We start from the raw sequence: 14,702 nt of genomic DNA, 5'->3' as shown, positions 1-14,702 counted from the left end.
ATTTTAAATGCTATATATCTTCAGACAAATGACAAGGAAATAAGTTGACAAGACTTTATTTACACACGTACAGTTATTTAACATGTATACTACTATATATAAAGAATGCATTGTCATAACATACTGTACTAAAAAGTCTTGGAAAACTAATCTGGGGAATTTGTTACGCAAATCTGTTCTTCTCTCCAGGATACATAAATGACAAACGTTTAATCAAATGAAAACTTTCAATGAAATTTGTGCCGTTTGTGGGTAAACATTTTGAAATACTTACCTTCAAAACAAAAACTTTGTACTGTGTACTTTTTCCTAAAGAGATGCATTTATATTTTAAACGGAGTGCCCCAAGGGAAATTTTAAAGTGTCCTAACGATGAAGAGAAATACTGCTACCAACATTGACATTATTAAATGATCGTGTATGTATTGATAGACACCTGTCACAAGTTGGGCAGAGATTGAGATGAAATATTTAAGAGTTGCTACTGCAATGTGTGTGCGAGTGTGTATAGAAGGTGGGGGGTGGTGAACACCATACTGTATGGATGTGGTTGTTTCGCTCATGATAACATGCACTTGAACTGAGGTTCATTTCACCGAGGCACTGAAATTATGTTTTTTTCTTTTTAGAACTGGAGCCAGAATGGGAGGAGCCGGAGGACTGGTTGCTGCGCCTGAAAGCACACAACATGATGGGAAGGGGGAGATTCGTTAGCATTGATTGTCATCAACATTCAGCTCAGCGTGCCTGTAATGTGTCAAGTCAAGTTCAGAGCATCGAAAAACCAGCACGACAAGGTCGTGAGCGAGGCCATAAATAGTGAGTGCCGCTGTGGTATTCCACTTTAAACCCAAACCTTTCGGACGAACGGGATCGAGAGCGCCTCCGTTTTCTCCCTCCAGATGACGACCTGGAGCGACTGCGCTTCTGCCCCGCCTCGGGTGAGGAAGGCGGGCTGGCGGACCTCTTCCGGGGTGAGGAGGAGCCCTTTCCAGACCTGGAGCTGGATCTTTTGTAGGGATAAACCAAGCACCAAGGTCAGTAGGGTCTTTGGAAAGTTCAGTACTAGGATGAAGCCTCAGAGTACAAGCTTTATGGCTTGAAAAATGTACAACTTAGTAATGATGTTGAATATCATTAAAAGGCAATGTAACCCAACAAGCAGGCTCATATTAATGCCATTCAAAAGATACTAAGAACATGTGAGCACATCCGGTGGTCGAAAAGCCTAATTTTCAACTGAGGCCAAATTACAACTTATAAGCACATTGGGGCCAAATTGTATGTAGATAAATCTGCCTGTATCATGTATAATGTGTTGCGATAACTAATCCCAGTGCAGCCATAAATAACTCGGTTACAACTTTGCGGAGCCTTGGGGCTCATACAAACACTCTCTGCAGGGAGAGAGTGCATGTCACCTCATTCACCTGGAGCGGGACCTTGAGCGAGATCCAGATCGGGAACTAGAGGAGCTCCTCGAACCGGATCTGAAAGACAAAGACACAAATACTCTCCAATATTTTTTCTCCAATATTTTTTTTCAAAAAGTGCACCCAACATTGTGGTACACCGTGATAATCAAACAAAAAAGACCCTATATAGTCACTAATTTGAATGAAGTCACAATTTGCAGTTAATGCCTCGCATTACCCTTCAAACCAGAGTTATAGCACCACCTGCTGTTTTAGCAAGTGAATGGCAGTTTGTGAATAGATTCTCCAAGTCAAATGTAAAAATGGTTCTCTTGGTACAGAGTTACAAGGGCTCATTGAGTTTACGCTGTCTTTACAACACAATAGGAGAGGCTCTAAACCACAATCAACACAAACGGCAAAACAGAAAACAGCAACAGGGAAAGTATGGAGATCTGAGTGGAGAGCTGATACTGACATTTTGCCTGGCGTTACCCTTGACCTGCACCCGTTTACCTGGACCTCGACCGAGAACTGGAGCCGGATGAGCGCGAGGATGAGCGGGAGCGAGACGAGCCCGAGCGGCTGCCCCTTTTCACCGGCTGCTGCTTTTCCTCATCGCTGGCGTCCAGGTCGTACTTTGACAGGTCACCGTCTTCGTCATCGTCCTCATCATCCTGGATGGCAAGTTTTTAACATCACACTTCCTCCAAGATTGCACGAAACGCTTTCAAAAGCGCTACAGCTTGCTTGATCTTTTTTTCACATCATGCCGTGCGCTCACATCCAGTTTGTATTTGGACAGGTCACCGTCTTCATCATCGTCATCCTCCTCCTCTTCATCCTCCTGCTGCGGTGGTGGCGGAGGCTTCTTCCCTACTTCCTTCTTTTCACTTCCTTTTGAGGAAGACGTCTTGCTCTCGCTTTTTCCACGATACTTTTTCTTTTTCCTCCCAAACTGTGACATAAATCAGATATCAACTTAACGGCAGAAGGCGATTTTTTGACAACCTCACAGCATTTCTAGTCTCGAAGTAGATTGTACATTTTAATATATGCCATGAACGTGAAAAAAAAAATAAATCCATTTCCCCTTTAAACATTGTGGTGTGTTTTTATAAACTAATTTACAAGTAGCTTCTTATTGTTCCTAAAGATGGTAATGCGACATGATTACATTGAACACATGCACACTCATTTACGGCAAAGCAGCACATGGCGCACCTCATCATATTCACCATCGGATTCCTCTCGCTCAATATATTCCACATTTTCCCTTTCATTAAAACCACCACCATAACCTGAAATTGTGTTGGAGAGACATGAATGAGAGATTGCATAATTGAGCAGATATTACAATGTTGCACATTCTTTTCTAAATTACCTGTCCTTTCTTCAAGCTTGGCATATTTGGGAGTGTTACACATGTTGCACTCTGACCGTCTCGCCCAGTTAACGTTTCCACATCTTGATTAGTGCAAGAGAGAGGGCAATAAAAGAAGAATATAAAATAGATTTAATAGGAATGCGGGTCACAATTCGAGTTTACACTTACGTTTTACATTGCCAATCGTTAGCACTGAACAGTCCTCTACTCTTCTCAGCCAGAGTTTTCCCAATCTCGGTTCCTCCTGCTTTCATCATCTTGGCCTCTGTGGTCTTATCTACCCACACCAGAAGAAAAAAGTATTTGTTCATGCACGTATCCCAGTGACATGCAGAGCAATTAAATATTCTTCCACTAGATGGCAGAAGGTACAATTAACCCGTGTACTGTACTTACCTGTTGCCATTCAAACAGAATTTGAATTTAAAACAGACCCCGATCTTACAATAAATAAGTCAAGATGTGTAAATGATGGTCATGCAAAATGTGCTTGTTAAAGGTTAGACAACAACCTTATAGAGTAAACATTAATTTAATCGCAAACTCACCTCTTCCACATCTATTACAACTTGTTCGCCTTGCAAAATTCACATTTCCACATCTAGAAAAGAAAATCATTACATAAGTAAGCAAATAATCACACACAGCGTGCCATGCGTTGACTTTGTGCAGCACCGTGACACAGTTCCCATTATGCCGGAGAGCCAAGTAATAAAACCTGCAGCTGTCCGCTCCTTGAGACGCTAGTAATGCATCGTAACTACGTACTGATAATTATGACCATCATTGAAATACATATAACAAATTGTCCTCCACGCCAAGAAGGGGAAAAGCACGACCCACGATCACTGTAATCGAGGCACTTCGAAAGAAGCTAACGTTAGCCGCCTCGTTAGCTTACAGCCAGTCAGCACACACGTATACAATAGCCGAAAATTAAATTTATGATATGACTGTAAATCAAAGCTCAATCTTCTTAATTTTCTTTCAAGCTTCTTGGCGAAATAATAAGAATGATACCGATTGCTGGCTACTTTGTAGCTCACGAAGGAGGGCCTAGTAAGCGAAACAAAGTTGACCTGCAGCTGCTTCCAGACTCGACCCTTTAAAAAAGGATCAAAATTTCCTAATAATCAAAGATCATCTTATTTTGTACGATCACTTACTTTTTATCTGGACATATCCAATCCCCGTCGCTTACTCGAAAGCTCTTTCCCGACATGACGATTCTTGGTGAAACGCCGAGTGGCTCAGTTGCTCTTGCTAGCCAAAATGTGCACTACGTGGTTGAACAGAGCCGCCCACCCCCAATGCTGCATTCAAATGCCGCTGCCCACTTTGCTATCGTCTCATACATCTTACAATTTACGGCGTCATCTTACAGTTTAGAAATATTCAATGTCGTTTTCAGACAAATAAATATTTGATATTGATATGTATTCGACGATCTGGTATTTGAATCGGAGTCAAAGGCAAAAAGGTGCACATTTTACCAACACAATAGAAACAGCTAGAATATTTGAATGCATCATTGGCAGAGCGCTACAGACGTCACTGATTTTTGCATTTTGGGACAATCAATATATATTAATTGAAAATACAGGTTAACACTGTTGAACACTGTTTCCCCTCTGGGAACTCTCATTTCATTATATACTACTCACACACAATTTGCATACTGAGTTGGTATTAAAGGGACAGAAAGAAAGCTCATCATGTGATGAGACGTTTTAATAGAAATTTATAAAATAAGTAATTGACAGCAGGGCCGGACTGGGAGATTTTTTCAGGCCAGGAGTCAGTTATGTAACCAGGCCACCCTGGCCTTGCCCACACGTGCATGTTCACATCCACACTTAAATGCATGGGCACAAGCAAAATGCATTTGTGCGCACACACATGCACACACAATAGTATGTTTTTGGCTGATTCAAAACAAATGCACACTCCAATATAAGCATAATCACAACAACACTCACCCTGAATATTTTTAGTCCTGGACATTTCCAAAACTCAGCTGTGGAGGGGTTCACCCACCAAATATTTGGAAGCAAAATATGAAATACACTGTCATGATCATGTAAAGAAAAGGTATATTAACAATATGGCAAGTACAAGTCAATATTTCTGTTTTCATTTTTCAAACCAAATAATGATCAAACAAAATTATATATAATGTCTTGCCAGTATACTCAACAACCAGCATAATAATTATATTATTGACAATAACACATTTAATCAATATCAAAAGAATGATATGGTCAAATACATGCTTTTTTTTCCCAAATGTTTCATGCATAGTCATAGCCTATTCAATCCCATGCAGTGATAGATGACTGTCTGTTCTTTACCTGTCAGCTGCTCTGATCTCATCATCATCATCGGCGGTCACTCGGGAAGAGTATGACTGTCTTTTTCTCAGGGTCGTCTACTTGTGGGTCCGCAGGTGGGCGTAGAGGCCGATCCGGGATCCACATATTTTTGTGCAGTGTGGGCAGGGGAAAGTGGTGGTGGGTTGTGGTCGTGCTGAAGCCTGTTTTTGTCTTTCCTTACGGAGTTGTCGTTTGGTTTCTGCGACACGGCGGAGTTCCTTTTCGTGATGCGCTGCACCTTCTTGCACCGCTGCCCTCCAGCAGTTCCTGTTCAAGGCGATGCGCTCCCAGTCCTGAGATGTTATTTGGAATTTCTTGAGATTGGTCTTGAGGTTGTCCTTAAAACGTTTCTTTTGCCTGCCCGGGGATCGCGGACCTCTCTCCAGCTGGGAGTATAACATCTGTTTGGGGAGGCGGGTGTCAGCCATGCGGATGAGATGTCCTGTCCATCGGAGTTGGTGCTGCATTATTAAAGTGGTGATGCTCGGTATCCTGGCTTCCTCCAGAATGCTGATGTTTGTGCGTCTGTACTCCCATTTGATCCTGAGTATTTTCCTCAAGGTTCTCTGGTGGTGTTGTTCAAGAGCTCTTAGGTGCCTGCTGTAGGTTGTCCATGATTCTGCCCCATAAAGTAAGGTGGGGAGAACCACAGCTTTGTAAACCAGGAGCTTGGTGTCAGCCCGGAGGTCTCTGTCTTCAAAGACTCTTTTCCGGAGTCTGGCATACACTCCACTGGCACAGCTCAGGCGATGGTTGACCTCAGAGTCAATGTCCGCTTTGGAGGAGAGAAGGCAGCTGAGGTAGGTTGATGTAGCACCTGGGTCTTCTTGATGTTCACGGTCAGACCCAGGGCTCTGTATGCCTTAGCGAAGGAGTTCAGGATGCCCTGGAGGTCTTCTGCAGAGTGTGCTGCAATGGCATTATCGTCTGCATACTGGAGCTCCACAACTGTGGTGGTTTTGATCTTGGTTTTGGCTTTGAACCTGTTAAGGTTGAAGAGCCTGCCATCAGTTCTGTACCAAATTGGGATTCCGTGTGGTAGTTCTTCGTTGATGAGGTGGAGTATGGCGGCAATGAAGACAGAGAACAGAGTGGGTGCAATGATGCATCCCTGTTTGACCCCTGTCTCTACAGTGAAAGGCTCAGTCAAGGAGCTGTTGTTGAGCACTGTGGCTGTCATTCCGTCATGTAATAAACGCAGTATTCTGACGTATTTATCGGGGCAACCATACCTCAGAAGGATGCTCCATAGGGCCTGGCGATCCACCGAGTCAAAGGCCTTTGTCAGGTCTATGAAAGCCATGAACAAAGGCTGTTTATGCTCACGGCATTTCTCCTGGAGTTGGCGTGCTGTAAAAATCATGTCTGCGGTGCCTCTAGCTGGGCGAAAACCGCACTGCAATTCTGGGAGAACTTCCTCAGACAGTGGCAGTAGGCGGTTGGCAAGAACACGAGCAAGTACTTTGCCAACTGTTGGAAGGAGCGAGATACCCCTATAGTTACCACATTCCGCTTTGTCCCCTTTCTTGAAAATGGTCACTATCAGAGCATCCCTGTGCTCCGAGGGGAGTACTTCTTTTTCCCAGACCTTCAGAAAGAGGGAATGGAGGTGGTGCTGGAGCTCTAGTCCACCTTCCTTCAGGACCTCAGCTGGGATCCCATCTGGCCCAGAGGCCTTGTTGTTCTTCAGGCTCCTGATGGCATCTTGGACCTCTGCTAAAGTGGGAGGTTTACCCATGTCTTCCCTGATGGGACTCTGAGGGATGTGAGTGAGGAAATCTGACTGAGTTGTGCTGTCACGGTTGAGGAGTTCCTGAAAGTGCTCTCTCCACCGGTTGTTTATGGACTCATTGTCCTTCAACAGCTCCTGCCCGTCTTTAGAGCGCAGGGGTTTTTGGCCGCGATGGCTTGGGCCGTAGACAGCCTTGGTAGCACTGAAAAAGCCTCTGGTGTCACCAGAGTCTGCCAAACTCTGGATTTCCAGTGCCCTTTCTGTCCACCAGGAGTTTTTAATCTGTCTCACCCGGCTCTGGACGTCAGCCTTGGCTCTGGAGTGAGCTTGTCTCTTTGCTGTGCAGGTGATGTCATTTTGCCAGACACGAAAGGTTTCCCTTTTCTTGGAGATGAGCTGTTCTATCTCTGTGTCGTTCTCATCAAACCAGTCCTGATGCTTTCTGGCCTTGTACCCGAGAGTGGCACTGCAGGTGTCGAGGATGGAAGACTTGAGCAGGCTCCAGTGTTCTTCAATGTCCTCAGGGTATTCCTGATTGAGGCTTTCTCCAAGAGAGGCCTGAAACAGCTGCAGGGAGGCAGTTTTATTGAGGGTCTCAAGGTTTAGTCTTTGCCGGCTCAGCTTCTTTTGCAGTCTCCTCTTCCTCTTGAGTCTGATGGACATCGTGGATCGTATCAGGCGGTGATCCGTCCAGCAGGCCTCTGAATCCATCATGGCTTTTGTGATGCTCACGTCGCGCTGATCCCTGGCTCTGACTATGACATAATCAATAAGATGCCATTGCTTAGAGCGAGGGTGTCTTCATGAGCCCTTGAGTTTGTTCTTCTGGCGAAAGATGGTATTGGTGATGATAAGGTCCTATTGAGCACATTTGCTAAGAAGCAAAACCCCGTTGGAGTTGATGTTTCCAATGCCTTCCTTTCCAATGGTGCCCTTCCAGAGGTGGTGCTGAATAAATCTGTAACTTTTCTGCATTTGGCCGCGTCCTCCTCCAGGGCCTTTCTTTTTTTGTCCCTCCTCCCTCTCTGCACCGCCTTTCCTCTTCTTTTTACCACGTTCAAAGTCACTTGCACCGCTCGCTCATTACACACAGTCACACACCACAGCAGTCGGCACCTGACATACGCAACACACCCCTTCCTCCACACTCTTACACAAGCTGAGGTAAGTTGAAAACTTTGCAATATTTAAATATACAATGACTATTTTTATATTTTTAAGTGACATTTGTATTCCTCTTGCGCGATTAGGGATATTCCGTTACAGTGTTTTTAAGTTTTGAAAACCCAAACTGCACTTGACATTATAAAAGGTAAACTAAAAGCCATATGCATGGCAATATTGAGTCTTTAAAAAATATTCATTGCTCATGAATTTTTCAGTTTTCTTGAATCTGACGCTTTGGACAGAAGAACCACAGTACGAGAAGAGAAAATTAGCAATAAGGAAAAGAACAGGTTCAGATACAAAGCATATAGTAACAGCATCGAGGTGAACATATCTTATTCATATCCGAGTCATGCGTGTTAATCAAACTGGTTCACTGGTCACTTCACTGGTTCTTTTATATCAAACAAATTATTTTAGTTGCATTACCTGACATGTTTCGGCGGGTTCTTCTGCATTCTTCTTCGTGCATTCTTTTAATGCACCTAAAATAATTTGTTTGATATAAAAGAACCAGTGAAGTGATTAAAAAGGAAAAACAGATGAACTTAGTACAGCTATTACGAAGAAGTTATGGTTCACTGGTGTTTTGATAGTACTGTCAAAATTAATTGTGAGATTTACACTGTAATGTGCAATATTCTGCTCACAGTCAGACAAGGTAAGGCAGCTTAAATTTTCTGGTAAATTTCATACACAAGGTTATGTGTTTCACACAAGCAAAGACACAACATCCATCCATCTATTTTCAATATTGCTTATCTTGTTCACGGTCACTCACAAGACACAACACATAAAAAACAAAACAGCTAACAGCATTCAGAAGCAAAGCATAGAAAAATAGAGTAGTTCAGCAAAGCTGTTTTTTCATTGAGTTCTTTACTCTGTAGAACCACATTTTGGCATTCAATAACTTTAGTCAATATCATATCTTTTACTTCATAAAGTTACTTTTCACTCAAAGTTATTTTACAAATGATCCAGATCATGGAGTCAGTAATAACATTTCACTCCTGGTGTTTCATGTATTTGTTTTTAATTGACGTTTATTAGTACTTTAAGCTAATTTGTGTTAGAGATTTGCTCACTCCAACTTATTTTGCAAGAACCACACGGGAGACAAGTAAGTCCTCTTGGACACCTGCAGGTGGAGAGTCCATTCGTCGCTGTGCGTGCAGCGATGATCGAAATGGAGGTCTGACTCAGGCCTCATGCAGGAGCATTTTTATTGAGAGAAACAGAGTGGGGGTTGAGAGTGGGGGTCAGAGTAGACAAATGGCCGAAGCCCCTGGCTGATCAAAGCACAGCAGGGGGTCCTTCACGATGTTGTGTGAACAAAACAACTTTGATTGCTTCCTCTGCAGCTAGTCAATCAGTTCAAAAGATCTTAGCACTTTGTTCTACTACTTTTGTTAAGACAGGACAGGCGAGTTTAATTATTACAGGTTACATTCCAACATAATCATAGGATCAAGATAACCTGGAAAACCCTAACAATTTGCATAGCATTTTGATCACCCTAGGTCAAAGGTTAGACATGAAAGTGTCTCATCATCCAAAAACATCTGGACCATACCAGCGTGTGAATGGGCAGCGAAGATCAGCAATATGACAAATATGCATTATCATTAGGTTTTGTGTTGTCTTTCAGCAAAATGTCAGCAAATACCACACCCCGGCTCAACCTGTCCCAGGCAGCAGAGCTCGTGAAGAAACACTACAAAGTGACTCCCTCTGAAATCCACCATCTGCCCGCATTTGACGACCAGAACGTTTATATTGCGACAGTCGAAGGTGGCGAGTACGTTTTGAAGATTATCAATTCAGAGGACAGTAAAAACCCCGTCCTGTTTGAACTACAGACTTATGCCATGAATTTCCTGCATGAGAATGGACTTCTGACTCAAACAATTCTGAAAACAACCACTGGACAGGACATGATCCTGATAGACATTGGTAGGAGACCAGTGTCACTACGCACACGATGGTGCTCAGATAAAATGGGGTGAAAAGGTTTTTTTTTTTTTTTTAAACAGAACAAACCTGAATTTTGTCAATAGTAATTTAAGAGACAACTGAAACGTTAATTGTTGGTTTGTTACTTTTGACAGATTGCGGGTATGGCTTACAGAAGTACCTGGTGCGTCTGTTGACTTATTTGCCTGGAATCCCTATCTCCAAAGCTCCTATCTCACCACATCTTTTGTATGAAGTCGGCCAGACTGCAGCCAGAGTGGACAACGTCCTCAGAGAGGTACAAGTGTAAACCATTTGCATTGTTGTTTTATACTACTAAAAGTGAAGAGTTTTTTGTCTTCTTTTATTTAACTGCCCACCTGACTGTTTATGAATATTTTATGACACCCAACACCACTTCATTCAAATTGCTTCTACTTTTATATATATTTTTAAAAAGCTGCAAATAACAGCACAGTAGAATGTGCAGTTCCCCTAGGCCTACTGGTAGAGATAGAATATTTTCCTTGGAGGGGCTGTGGGGGGTTGCAAGGATATCTCAGGGGGTCCACCAAAAAATTTTTTTTTTTTTTTTTGCAAATCCAAAAAGTCTTTACAAAACGCTGTGAAAAAATTCACTTTATGTTCCTTACGGGGGACAGGTAGAAATATAGAAAATAATTCACTGAAAATTTGGAAAATAGGCATATTCCAGGCATATTTGGGAGGGGGTTCCCCTTTTTGTTGCATCTCAATACAAACTGCATCCAAGGGAGTATTGTAAAACACTATACACATTTCTGAAAGTTTATGAGAAACCTCTTGTGTAATGTGATGGCCATGGTATTCAGAGAATCATACTGATAAAATGTTGCAGAACAGGAAAGACAAAAAAAAGAAGCACAGGAAGAAAGAGAAGCTAATTCCCACCCTTTTCCAATCATACGTCTTTTTGTGCATTCCTGAAGTTAGTTGTGCTAAGTTTATTTTGTTTTTACTTATTAATCACTTCACTGGTTCTTTTATCTCAAACAAAATATTTTAGGTTGCATTACCTGACATGTTTCGGCCTGTACTTCCACCTTCATCAGAGACTCTGATGTCAGGTAATGCAACCTAAAATATTTTGTTCGAGATAAAAGAACCAGTGAAGTGATTCCTGTAGTCTAGATTTTTCTTTCACAATCTTCCTACCAACTCTTCGTGCCGTTTATGACTTGGAAGGAGATTCCATATATTCCATTCTATAGTTTCACTGTATAGCTTGCCGTACTTTTCCTGTTGCAGTGCCATTCTACAATTTCTCCTTTCTTTGAGAAAACAAATACAAAAATCCAGAATTGTTTTTTCCATTTTGTTTTCAGCTGAATCATCCTCAACTCAGCAAGTTGCAGAGGGACAATTTCAAGTGGAGTCTATCAAATGTTCCCATTTTGGAGAATTACATGCATGTACTAGATGGAGACCCTCTCCAGGAGATTGTTCAGTTCATCCTCCATCAGCACAAAACTAATGTCACCTGCAAATACCCCAGTTTCCGCAAGTGTAAGTATAATGCTATTATTATTATTATTATTATTATTATTATTATTATTATTACTATGAGATAGTAAAAGTTGGACAGAGCCTGTCTGCTAAATTAGCCTTTAGCCTGTTTGATGTTATTGTAACTACTAAGTGTTATTCATGGCTTTCCAACTTAACATATTCAACTATGTCTAATAGTCTTTGTCCAGGCTTTATTTTATTTAAAAAATAAATAAAAAATCTCCAATGTCATATTTGGTAGATATCGAGTGTTTATATTCTGCTTTGTGTGTGCCGTTCCTCAGGCCTCATTCATGGGGACTTAAACGATCTCAATGTGCTTGTACAAGCTGATGAGAGCAGAGGCTACAGGGTTTCTGGTATTATTGATTTTGGTGATATTAACCTTGGTTACTCTGTTTATGAGCTTGCCATCAACATCATGTATATGATGCATTTGCACCCCAACCCCATCGAGGTAGGTGGATACGTTCTAGCAGGCTGGGAAAGCGTCTATGCCCTCAATGAGGCTGAGAGGGACTGTCTGTTTTGGCTCGTCCTTTGTCGCTTCTGTCAAGACTTAGTGTTGTGTTTGTCCATGTCAAAGTGCTACCCTGAAAATAAGGAATATTTGTTGCATTTATCCAAGAGTGACTCACTGATTTTACGCAAACTTTATGAGGTAGGGAAGGAGCAGGTGGAGAAGGTGTGGTTCCATATTGACGCTGCTACTCAATTCAATGACTTAAAGTAGGAAGTAAATAATATAAATGAAGGCTTGTTTTACGACTGACATTCAGAGTTGTTGTAGAAGAACATTTGTTATAGGGTTTTCACAGTTTTGTATTGCATTATACCACTCATGATAGTAGTACATGACACAGACACACACAAAAAAAAATAAAAAATCAAGGAGGATTGAAATATGCAAACAGGTAGTTTGCATATTTAACATGAGTGTAACTTTTGTGCATTCAGTGATAACAGCTGGATCTGTTTGAATATATTGTTGACATTTTGAGAAATAAAGCCTTTTTTTGTATCAATGTTGTTACTCAGAATAAATCCATTTATGTCAAGATAGATTTATGAAAGATATTTACTTATCTTGTCATTAGTACTGAAAACAGCAAAACTAACTTCACATTGACTCTATGTAAATGGAAATAATGAAAAATAAAAGTTCAAAACTTCTTAATTTAGGTGTGGTAAAAAGTTCCTATGCATTTGCACACATTGTATTTTTTAAGCCTCTTAGCTATCACACAATCTGCAATGTAATGGAACAAAGGAACTCACCATGTGGAGAGCGTATTTCATTGAGGATAAAATGCGCACTGTGACAGAACTTTCCATTAATTAAATATGAGAGAATGTGAGAAAAATATATCTTCTGGCTGAACAACGTTTAAGGTGGACTAAATAGAGAAAAAAATAATTGAAAATGTTTGATTAGGGTCTCACTTTTTGCTGCTGTAGTTTTGGATTGAAATTGGAGAAATACTGCTCTCGTGTGGTTGAATGAAGGAAAGGAGCGACATCCTGATGTGGGTATGTATGAATGTGAAAAGCAGCCTTCTGTTGTTTCTCAGCATGTTGTGTGGGTAGTGGGAACAAACACCCTCACACATTTTGGAATGAAACGTTTTGGACATTCCCAAAAGTAATTTCAATTTTTAAATTGCATTTTTCAACTTTGAGTAATTTCTCAAACTAATAAAGGCTTTTCTGTCCAAAATTAAATTGACTTGCACAACAAAACTATTTTCCACACAATTTTGCAATTTTTAAAAATATAATTTTAACTTAATTTTCATTGTTTGGACCATTAAAAATATATGCACTAGTAATTCATAGCATTTCACCTCCATTTAAATCCTACTCTTTGGATTGTTATCTGTGATTCAGTGCATCACAGTAAAGATGCTTCAAGAATATTCGACTAGCCACTCGGGAGTCATACAGGTCTACTGAATTGAGGGTGAAAATATTTGACACTGGCAACCCATGTTACTTCAAACAAATAATTGTATTATTGCCTTCACCACAAGCTGTGTTGTTTTCAGCAAAATATCAGTGAAAGATGCCAACCTTACTTTGCGTCAGGCAGCAGAGCTTGTGAAGAAACAACTCAAGCTGCCTCCCTCTGAGCTCCAGCTACAAAGACCAGAACGTTTACATCATGACCGCTTAAGGTGCCGAGTATGCAGTTTTGTTTTCAAACTGCTGAAATAGTTTGGCTTTGACAAACAAGTTTTTATCACTTTTGCACCTGCTCGTTTCACAGGACAGGAACAAATTCTTTTTTTTTGGTGCTCCATTTGGTGTGAAATGACATTGTCCCATATGTCTTGAACATGGTAGTTCTTTTTCATTGAGTGCACTCAAGATGAACAGGATTTTAAAATCCAAGATTGTTTTAATCATCATGTATCTTTTAGGGGAATGTGCACTAGATTTATGAGGCCTGCACAAGGTTTATTGGGACACGAGGGGGTCTCGCAAAGATGGTATCTGTGAAGCGAGGGAGGCACATTTTATGACTCGGCCTCCTTCTGTTATAGGAAATGACTTTTACACCTTCATTCTTCACACTATCAAAGCAAATTGGTGTCATAGCTCATACGAACACCAATCTGCTTAAGTGCATATAATTAGTGAAAAGGCATCCTTTAGATGACTTCCTGCTCTGTCATTTTACCTACATAGCTGTCTTAAGCTAAGGCTAGCGTTGTTCATTAATAGTGTGACTCACCCCCAAAAATGCAAACATGACTTCCTTCCTTACTCCTACCTTTACTACTGTGGCAAGAGCTAAATTTGGGCTCACTGTCGCTATGACAACAACCTGAGATGGACACATGAAGATGATGCAAATGAAAAGCCATTCAAGGTATTTTGCACTGCAAAAATGTGAACATGTAGTCAATGAAACATCTCCCCGTTGTACGCCGTGCACGGGTGGCCTCATTTATAAAAAAACAAACAAACAATAAAAATACATGTGAGTACAGGCTTTAAATACAACTTTTTACTATCACGCACGTTTTTTTTAGAGGACACTCAGGACACATTCCCTGGATGTGACAGGCAAACTACAACGTGTTAGTCAACCCCATCGGCGTTCTGTAGAGCAGACAAGTGCA

At 41.2% G+C, this 14,702-nt stretch overlaps 2 protein-coding genes across 2 annotated transcripts; one reads left to right on the top strand and one right to left on the bottom strand.

Moving 5' to 3' along the window:
* Window positions 1-40: 40 nt before the first annotated feature.
* zranb2 (zinc finger, RAN-binding domain containing 2) lies at window positions 41-4,134 on the bottom strand. The gene is made up of 10 exons (XM_049732210.1): window positions 3,969-4,134; window positions 3,351-3,403; window positions 2,971-3,079; window positions 2,800-2,882; window positions 2,640-2,716; window positions 2,200-2,373; window positions 1,932-2,092; window positions 1,431-1,490; window positions 857-1,009; window positions 41-673 (listed from the first exon to the last, which is right to left on the bottom strand). Exons 1-10 carry the CDS (start codon window positions 4,022-4,024, stop codon window positions 610-612), a joined length of 990 nt encoding a protein of 329 aa, XP_049588167.1. The 5' UTR covers window positions 4,025-4,134; the 3' UTR covers window positions 41-609.
* A 3,834-nt stretch (window positions 4,135-7,968) lies between these two features.
* Window positions 7,969-12,754, top strand: LOC125976203 (hydroxylysine kinase-like). The gene is made up of 5 exons (XM_049732206.2): window positions 7,969-8,070; window positions 9,725-10,029; window positions 10,185-10,327; window positions 11,394-11,574; window positions 11,862-12,754. The coding sequence occupies exons 2-5, from the start codon at window positions 9,729-9,731 to the stop codon at window positions 12,308-12,310; spliced, it is 1,074 nt and encodes a 357-aa protein (XP_049588163.1). The 5' UTR covers window positions 7,969-8,070; window positions 9,725-9,728; the 3' UTR covers window positions 12,311-12,754.
* Window positions 12,755-14,702: the final 1,948 nt, after the last annotated feature.

This window comes from Syngnathus scovelli, chromosome 10 (genome assembly GCF_024217435.2).
Source record: "Syngnathus scovelli strain Florida chromosome 10, RoL_Ssco_1.2, whole genome shotgun sequence".
Classification (NCBI taxonomy): domain Eukaryota; kingdom Metazoa; phylum Chordata; class Actinopteri; order Syngnathiformes; family Syngnathidae; genus Syngnathus; species Syngnathus scovelli.
This window is presented reverse-complemented; position numbering and strand designations above follow the sequence as displayed.

Excerpts from the sequence above, each read along its gene's own strand:
- zranb2 (XM_049732210.1), bottom strand. The coding sequence starts at position 4,024 with ATGTCGGGAAAGAGCTTTCGAGTAAGCGACGGGGATTGGATATGTCCA. Across the intron at positions 1,010-1,430 it reads CGCTCAAGGTCCCGCTCCAG|ATCCAGCTCCAGGTCTGGAA; the intron begins GTGAATGAGGTG and ends TCCCTACAAAAG. Across the intron at positions 674-856 it reads CGATCCCGTTCGTCCGAAAG|GCGCAGCAACCAGTCCTCCG; the intron begins GTTTGGGTTTAA and ends GTGTGCTTTCAG.
- LOC125976203 (XM_049732206.2), top strand. The coding sequence starts at position 9,729 with ATGTCAGCAAATACCACACCCCGGCTCAACCTGTCCCAGGCAGCAGAG. Across the intron at positions 10,030-10,184 it reads CATGATCCTGATAGACATTG|ATTGCGGGTATGGCTTACAG; the intron begins GTAGGAGACCAG and ends TACTTTTGACAG. Across the intron at positions 11,575-11,861 it reads ATACCCCAGTTTCCGCAAGT|GCCTCATTCATGGGGACTTA; the intron begins GTAAGTATAATG and ends GCCGTTCCTCAG.